The 9,809-nt window shown below is 27.3% G+C and overlaps 1 protein-coding gene across 1 annotated transcript; it reads left to right on the forward strand.

Moving 5' to 3' along the window:
* The first annotated feature begins 3,517 nt into the window (after nucleotides 1-3,517).
* LOC124942864 (aspartyl protease AED3-like) lies at nucleotides 3,518-5,593 on the forward strand. Its single transcript, XM_047483434.1, has 3 exons — nucleotides 3,518-4,030; nucleotides 4,543-5,020; nucleotides 5,099-5,593. Exons 1-3 carry the CDS (start codon nucleotides 3,554-3,556, stop codon nucleotides 5,452-5,454), a joined length of 1,311 nt encoding a protein of 436 aa, XP_047339390.1. The 5' UTR covers nucleotides 3,518-3,553; the 3' UTR covers nucleotides 5,455-5,593.
* Nucleotides 5,594-9,809: the final 4,216 nt, after the last annotated feature.

Raw genomic sequence — 9,809 nt, forward strand, 5'->3', positions numbered from 1 at the left:
TATTCTTTATTTTGGAGCCGATATTTAGCTCGTGTCAGTAAGTCTGTCAGACCTTATCTTTTTTTTCTTTTAATTTTCATACTGTTTCGCTTTATTGTAGGTCTCTGATGTGATTTCACGCTATCCCACTTATTTAATAAATTATTATTATACTAATTTAAAATTCAAAATAAATGTTCAAATGATGGGTTATATATTTAAATTATTTTATTTGATAAAATAAAGTAACATCATCATCAAATAAAAAAATAAAAAAATTATTTTCTCACACAAATTCTTTCACTCAATCATTTTTTATAAAAAAAAAATAATTATTAATCAAAAATTTTAATATATATTTAATTTTTAATAATTAAAATATAGAAAATATTTTATTTAATAAATTATTTAATTTAATAAATTATTTAATTTAATTAATAAAAAATAATATTTAAATAGTTAATTTATATTAAAAATTGTAAATATAACTATATAAAAAAATATTTTATTTATTTTATAAGATAATTTGTACTTATTTTAAATATTTATATTTAAATTAAATTTAGGATTTCTTTTAATAAATATAAATCTAGACCATTTTATTCTATGAAGACCTATTAAATATTTGGTTGATTTTTTAAAAAATTAGTATAAAGTTTATCTAAAAAACAAATCTTAAAAAAGTGTAAGTTTTTTTCCTTGGTCTTTTCAATTAATTTTATTATTTTTTTTTTAATTTTTTTTTTTTATAGTAAATATAGGTTTCTTGTTTTATTTTTACTCTTTAGATTTGAGTTATTATTTCACCTTTCGATTCAGCCTTTTGTGTTTGTCGAATATGATTTTTTTATCACGAATTTTATAATCAGAATAATTAGTTACCAGATTAAAAATAAAATTATTTTAATAAAGAATCACTAAAATAAATTTATCAGTTTAGTCACTCGAAGTTTAGTCACTCGAGTATCTTTCCATTATTTCTATTAATTTCTCACTTTTCTTTTAATAATATGGGTAGATGATTAGTTATCACATGGTATTACATTTGATAAAAAAATTTTCCAACATTCTTTGATTGATTTATTTGACTTCTATACTTCATTACTAATTGCTAAAAAAATTTATGGTCACCCTTAATAAATTACAATATTGTAAATATGTTGTATTATTTAACACTTAAATTTTTATTTAATTGTTTTGATTTTTTTACATTATTTTTGTAATTTTATTTTTGATATATAATTCAAAAATTAATTATATATATATATATATATATATAATTTAGAAAGAACATTTTAACATTAATGCATTAAAAGCATAATAGATGTTGTGACATTTTTTTTATTAAACATTATTTAGTTTCTAAATTAATTTTAAATAATTAATCAAATAAAATCAACTAAAAAATACCAACATAATAATATTTTCAATTATTTTCAATTAAGCAATTTATTAAATAAAAAGAGACAATTTGATATATCTGCTATATAAAAAAACATTTACAGCACATGATCACTTATATAATTTGAGTGGACATCACATTTTAATTTAATTATTTGAATATTATCATACATTTTTATTATATTAAAACTCGATCTCAATTAAGAATTTTCAATCTACCCTAAATTTAACTCATTTTAATTATATAAAATATTCTCAATTAAAAAACTTGAGAGAGAGAGATTAGAGGTGGGTTTGGCTTTTTGTCATGTGACTCTTGAAAAGTCGCAATTGTACAAACAAATACAAGTCTCTTTCCAAACTGCCCCTCCAGATCTTACCAGTTCCACCATTTCTCTCTCTACACATGCATTTATATCTTCTTCATTTTTAATTTTTAAGGGAATATTTACCACAATTAGAATCAAAACCCCATAGTAATAATCCAAACAGAAAACAGAATCGATATTCATTTATTATTGTCTTATCTTAACACTAAATTTATTAATCTTGATATCGATTAATACCTTTGTACATTGAAAATTTCAAATTTATACATTTATTGGATCATTCATTAACATCTTACAATTATTTAAGAACATTAGTCACTTTTATAAACTTGTTCACTCTATATTCCAATTTTCAAACATTAAGAATTATCCTACCAACATAAATAATATGATTCAATGTGATCTCCGGAACCATCTCGCTCATGCAAAAATCATACAAAAATGAGCCAATAACATTTTCAATTTGTCGACTTAAGAGACTAAAATGTCACGGGTTCAATTTCATCTGGAAGCGCTTTGAGTTAAAGCGGAAAACCATTACTATGGGTGTCATGCTAGTTTCCTTAATTCAAAAAAAAATTAAACTTATTTTCTTGTTAACAAAAAAAATAAAATCATTTAAGTTAACTTAATCACATTACTCCAACAATTGACTTCAATTCCTTGAATTTTGAACATATCTCATGCTTGTTAAATGAGTTTTCCCTCTTTCTCTAACAATTTTTTTTTTTTTTTTATAATTTTCTATGTTTTTCACAAAATTTCATTCTAGAATTGTAAATCTAACTAACTTTGTTATCGATCTTTATATTAGTGTATTATATTTCGATTCCTATTTTCTTTAAGAATGATTAGATAGTATTTCAACCATGGATCATATCAAAACCAAACATCTTACCCAAATTTTTCTTTACCTAAACTACCCGAACAATATCTCAATCGGGAATCTTCATTCTAGATCTAGACCCATCTCAAGAACAAAACAAAATGGGGTCACAAAAAAATGAAAAAAAAACTTAAAAGTTCTCAATTGTAAATTTAACCATCCCACCCAATGCAAATCTTCATGGTCTTTCAAATCTTCAAATACAATACAAGTTTATTTTTCTTTCTATAGAACATGCAATGCTAGCAATTTTAGGCCTTAATTGATGAGGTTAATCAATCCAAATAATAATTTCTTTTTATTGTTGAGAGAAGGATTTTACATTGTATTAATAGAAGATTTATATATAAAAACTCGAGTTTGTATTTTACAAAAAAAAAAAAAAAAACATTATAAATTATTGAATTTTGTCTCTAAATGGAATGTGAGGGAGGGGTCTTTGTTGTGTGAGACATCTGAAAAATTCAAAATAAGAAAAGAAAAAGAAAAGCATACCATATACAATCCAAATTATCATTGAGACAAAAAATAATTCATAAAGTTTTGAAAACAACATGAGCATCTCAACTAACCATTACTTACCAAATAAAACACCATGATAAAAATAATCAATTAATCCAAGTAATAAATTTGGTCAATTATTTTATCAATCAATTTATTTATATTTATTTTTTATATACAAAATGACATTTTTTTTAAAGGTCAATACAATATTATATAATAATAATTTAAACATAACGATAAAATCAATACAAAAATACGAGTGTTGATTACATTGTCACCAAATTTACCCGAAACACAATCTGATTATACATTTAAGAATAGAAAGGAAAAGATATTCATCAAAAAATATTGACATTTTAATAATATAACTCAAATATTATAGAGATAATATTTTCTATTATATATACATATACATTCCTATCTAATTTTACCCATTCCATTTCAACTTTTAACAATGGCCCTTTCACTCACTCTCTTCCTCCTTCCTCTCTTCCTCTCTCCCTTCACATCCCAAACCCTAACCACACCCAACTGCGCCGCCGTCGACCACCTCAGCTCCGGCCTCCAAATCTTCCACATCAACAGCCCATGTTCCCCATTCCGTCCCAAACAACAAATCTCATTTGAAGAAACCCTTTTTCAGTCCCAATCCAAAGACCAAGCCAGACTTCAATACCTAGTCAGCCTTGTCGCTAAAAGATCCGTTGTTCCTATTGCCTCCGGCCGGCAACAGGTGGTTCAGAGTCCGACTTATGTTGTTAGAGTGAAAATAGGGACACCCCCACAAGTGTTCTTGATGGCGGTTGATACTAGTAATGATGCTTCTTGGGTTCCCTGCGACGGATGCGTTGGATGTCCTTCCGCCGTATTCTCGTCGGAAAAGTCGTCGTCTTTTAAGGTTCTTGGTTGTCAAGCTGCTCAATGCAAACAGGTAGTTTGAAATGTTTGTTTTGTTGAAAGATTTGAATTGTTTAAGACTAATTAGAATGTTTGCTTAGGTTGTTTGAATAAAATATTGTTTGGAAAACAATTAAATTAATTAGTTAAAATTATTAAAATATTTAAGATATAAAAAATAATAAATTCTCTCCTCATTTTATCTAACTAAATAATATTTTTATTGTATATTTATAAAATTTAAATACAAAAATTTATTACAAACCCAAATAGCTCATTTTTTTCATAGAATATTTTTCTTTTTACAAAACCCCTAAAAAAAATCCCCCACAAATAACCAACATCAAACAAGTTCTTGAGTTTACTTTTTTGTGATGTTATTTTGGATACTTTTAATATTTGTTTTTTCTTTGATTTAACTTGCATTACTATTAGCTTTCCAAATTTAAAAAAGTGGTTTTTTTATGTTGTTTGATATGGGTTATTTGGATTTGAAGGTTATAAAATTGAAAAAAAATAATAACCCAAGTTTTTCTAATCCATTAGGTACCTAATCCGGTGTGCAATATTGGTTCTTGCGGATTCAACGTAACCTACGGTGGTTCGACAATGGCAGCCAACTTAACACAAGACACCTTAAAACTAGCAGTTGATGACATTCCCGAATATACATTCGGTTGCATTCAAAAAGTGACCGGTCCAAATCCCGTCCCACCACAAGGAATATTAGGTTTAGGTCGTGGTCCTTTGTCTCTTCTTTCTCAAACCCAAACCTTGTACCAATCTACATTCTCCTATTGTCTACCAAGTTACAAATCCTTAAACTTCTCCGGTTCACTCAAACTTGGACCGGTAGGTCAACCAATAAGAATCAAATACACACCACTCCTAAAAAACCCTAAAAGATCATCTCTTTATTACGTCAACTTAGTGGCAATTAGGGTTGGTCGTAGAATTGTCGATATTCCCAAAGCTGCTCTTGCCTTCAACCCCAACACCGGTGCTGGCACAGTGGTGGACTCCGGTAAGAAAAGTTTAATCTTCCAACTTTTTGAAATCTTGGAAAACACTAATTGGTTTTTAATTTGTCATGATCTTATAGGGACGGTTTACACAAGGCTAGCGCAACCGGCATACGATGCGGTTAAGAACGAGTTTCGTAGGAGGATGAAGCCGGCGACGTTTACATCTCTAGGAGGATTTGATACTTGTTATACGGTTCCGATCACAATACCTACCATCACCTTCATGTTTCAAGGAGCAAATGTGACGCTTCCTCAGGATAATTTTCTGATCCATAGTAGTTCGAGCAGCACAACTTGTTTGGCAATGGCGGCTTCGCCGGAGAATGTGAACTCGGCTTTGAACGTGATTGCTAGTTTTCAGCAGCAAAACCATCGTTATGTATTTGATGTTAAGAACAATCGTTTGGGTATCTCCCGCGAAACTTGTTCTTAGTTAGATAATTATCTTGAATAATCTTTTTTAGAAAGTAATGAGATTTTGGGGACATGGGTATTATCTAATGTTGTGATTTGGGTTAAAAATTATGTATGGCACTTATATATTAATTTTCTAATTCATATGGTTGTGTTTGAAAATTGTATCTTGTTTTTATTAAGTCTTGGAATAATAAATTATGTTGAATAATTATGTTTATAATATATACAAACATTGGAGTAAAATTTTTGGATTATTATGGTTGTATGTTTGTGATTATATTATTAACATAATGAAATATTATTAACATAATGAAATGAGAGAAACTTTTTTTTTTTCTTTCAAAACTAGCATTTTGTGATTGTTGGTGTCACAATAATTTTTTGAATATTGCAAGAGTAAAAAGAAAAGTAATTTTATTTTTATTTAATATAAAATATAAGAATGAATTAGATAAAAATAAATAAAAATAATAATTGTTTGATAGATTTTTAGTTCATGCTAAAAAAACAATTCATCATTTAAAAAAAATGACTTGTTTTGATATTTTGAAAAAAAAATCACATAAATAAGCTAATTTCAATAAATGGCAAAAATATGGAAAAGTTGAGTTTTTTTTTTTTTATTTTCTTTTTATAAAAATTATTTGACTAAAAGTGAGTATTATATTTAGGATTTTATAGGGTGAATTATTAAAAAAATACAATTTAAAATTTAATAAAAGTAAAGTAAATGCATTTTAATATTATAATTAACAAGTGATTTAGATAATTATAATAAGTCATATATCAATATTTGAATAAAAAAAAACACCTCTTACATTTATCATTTTGTTTTTTAATTAGTACAACACCATGTACATTTATAAATTGATTGAGATTATAATCTATGTTTATATTCCTCTAGATTAATTTATAACTATGGAATTAAATTCTTTTTACTTGTATAGAATTATTATTTTCCTAGATTTCTGAAAACATATGAAAAAAAATAAGAGAGAAAATGATTTCCAAATAGTAATGATCACTAATCAATTACAAGAGGTTGCATAGGGGGAGGTGCATAGCTTTGGATTCCTTATTATTGATGAAAAAGCTTATTTTTTTATAAAATATTTTTGTTCACAGACAGACAATCACGGGCCATCCTTTATTTCTTGTCTTTTTCCCCATTGAAGACTAAAGAGGTGAATCACATGTATACTGTAAAATTGGTCTTTTATGATCATGTTCTTAACATATTCTCATTTTGAAATGTCGACAGTCTGCACCCCCATTCAAATTAAATGATATTCAACTTTACTTCATTTATTTGTTTCAGTAACAACATTAATCAAACTAATTAGCTACATATATATATGTTCTATCATTTTAGTTAGTAATAATGTTTAAGCCAGAATCAGATATATAAATAATCCCAAAAATTTTGAAATGTTTGATTCGTCTCCTAAATGGGTTTCGAGTGAATAATACCAAACTTTTTTAATTTCTTTTTTTTGATAGTTTGGATATCTCGAACTAACAATCAGCCTTAAGAGTAAGTTAAACAAGATCTCGTGCGCAATTAGGCATCCTATTTTCTTTTCGAAATGTTACAAGTTTGATTATTAGAATATCTGTAAATTTGTTATTTTGTAACCTAAGCCATCTCGAATTAAATATTGAACATATATTGTCTTTGTTAAACTATTCAACTTTCCTTATAATTGAGTAAATTTTGGATTTACCTAATATTTGTTGCACTCTACTTGGATGAATATTTAAACTTTCTACTGAATTGATTTCATGCAAAGAAAAAAAAGAGAGGTGAGAATGAAAACTAATGTAATAATGTAGGACTCTATCAACGAGTAGTGAACTTAACAGGGCCTAATATAGCCTACCCTACAACAACCCTATGGAGTGTCCTTGTTTTGTCCTTATCCACAATTCAAAGGGTACATCAAACTCAATGGGCACCGAGATGTATATTTATTATAAAATCATGATTGATTTTTTTTATCACTTGTAAGAATATTTTAAATTTAAATTTAAAGTTTTAATAACCAAATTTAAATACAACTTTCTCACGTGAGACACTTCTAGAGTATTGGGATTATGAATGGTATTGCAAAGAGGACGTTGCATGATTAAGTTGAAGAGATTTTGTTGTCCCACATCAGAAAATTACAGAAAATACGAACTCATTATAAGAGTGAGGTTAATAGACTAAAGATATATTCAGTAATATTTATAAAAAAATTATCAAAATGAAGAAAAGTTAGATTGTGAATTTTTCATGTTGTAGTAGGGAGATGAAGAGAAATTAAATAGACAAAAGATTATCAATGGTTAAATTTAATAATTATTTTTTTAATAAAAATCAAACAACATATCTGGGTGTTGGTTTTGTCTAGTTGGTATATTAATATATGTAAATCTATAATACACATCAGGATTGTATTGTCCAAACATAAAATTAATGTAATAGTGAATTTAAAAATAATTGGGAGCGGTTTAAAAATAATTATTAGTAAAAAAATGAATATAAATGTAAGTTTTTTTTTTAAATTAAAGAATAAATAATAAATTAAATTGAAAAATATTTAAAAAAATAAAAAAAATATTACATTTTTATTGTAAAAAAAATAATAATTTGTGTAGATTAGATGGAGCCGACAGTACTAATATAGTGTCGATCACAACATTAAAACAAAAAAATGGATAGGAAAGACCATAAATGGTCAAATGTCTTTGGATCATAGGCCATACACAAAACATAAAAGATTCAGATAGGATTAAAAAATATATATATATATTTTTAAATATTATGAATTGAAAAGACTATTTAGTACAACAACGAGAAAATATTACATTTGTAAAAAAAATCATATAAATAATACAAAATTAACGTGTGCGGAGATCTTCCTAAAAGACAATGAGCTCTCCAACTCAATTTGTCAACTTCCCACATCAAAGTTCATATAATATTAGGACGATAACATTGTGAAGGATCTATAATGGTCGTTTGAGATTGTTAAGGATTACTCAATTTCTCTCAAACCGAATTATCCACCAAAATTAATGAGGATATAAACCCATTATTTCAGGCCCACAAATCTAGTTGTTTCAATCCATGAATCCCAACACGCACCAATGGTATCCAACATAACCCAATGAATAGTAATAATACTTCAAAGAAGACTCCAAATATCATCGACACCCTTACAATGTAAAAGGAGACGAGGGGTCGTCTCCAGCTCCTTAAGACATAGACGACATCAATTAATTAAGATAAGACCCTTGCACATACTATTAGGATTTGAATTCCCCAAATCTAACCTGCGTGAAACGATCTGTAAAAATGCAAGAAAAGAAGATCACAAGAAGACACAAATTTATAGTGCTTCACTCAAATGAGTTACGTCCACTTCAGCCGCCATCAGATTTCATTATGAAAAAAAGTAGAAATATAGAGTTTTGCTTCACACTTTATCTCTCTAAAATTATGTCTTAACAATGTAAAATCTTAATAATAACATATTTATAGGGTAAACATTCACGTAATAAAACTTAAATAACTTTTGGTCAGGCCAAACCCAAACCCAAATACAAACTCAATAAACTCTAATTAACTTTTGTAGAGTTTATTTTAATTATAGTCTCCATAACTCAACACATACATCTAGCATCATTTAGAATACCATCGTGGCACACTCCACCCGAAAAATAGCTCTTAGTGAGAATTTTAGACTTCCATAATATATTTCTCCTAGCTCAACTCAGTTGTGACGACTCTATCAAAAAGATAATAACAATGTTCAACAATAAACTTATACAAACCTCTAAATCGCATCACATCTTGGTTTACGGAGACACCCCTTTGTTGGCCTTTAATGATAAAATCTATTATGAGAAGAGCTTTCCTCAAATTATAACTTCCTTCTATATCTTATACGATGCACAAAACTTTAAGTGCGATGGTCGTACATATCCTTGACTGTAGAATCTATACAACTAGAAATTGAGGACAACACGAAAAATAATAGGCAAATTCTTACCCCACACCATGCATCCTCACAAAAACAAATTGATGAAATGTCGCCCACGGTAAACAAAAAATGTTTGCGATAATTTTTCCACATTATTGATATGTCACTCCATATACTATATCCCAAAGGGCAATTGAATATTTTTGTAAAGCAACTAGACCAATTCAACTCATATTTGTTTCTAATCATATTAACCTATATATTTCAATGTTCTAAACTAAAACGAGCACACCACTTTGACAATAAAGCTTTATTAGAAAACATTGAACACAAAAACTCAAACTTCTTTCATTTATATATATTTTTACTTTGTCCCAACTAACAAGATGTGAAAATGAAGACT

This window comes from Impatiens glandulifera, chromosome 6, assembly GCF_907164915.1.
Source record: "Impatiens glandulifera chromosome 6, dImpGla2.1, whole genome shotgun sequence".
In the NCBI taxonomy this organism is placed as follows: Eukaryota; Viridiplantae; Streptophyta; class Magnoliopsida; order Ericales; family Balsaminaceae; genus Impatiens; species Impatiens glandulifera.

Coding starts and splice junctions, on each gene's coding strand:
- LOC124942864 (XM_047483434.1), top strand. CDS start 3,554: ATGGCCCTTTCACTCACTCTCTTCCTCCTTCCTCTCTTCCTCTCTCCC. Junction 4,031..4,542: donor AAGCTGCTCAATGCAAACAG/GTAGTTTGAAAT, acceptor CTAATCCATTAG/GTACCTAATCCGGTGTGCAA. Junction 5,021..5,098: donor TGGCACAGTGGTGGACTCCG/GTAAGAAAAGTT, acceptor ATGATCTTATAG/GGACGGTTTACACAAGGCTA.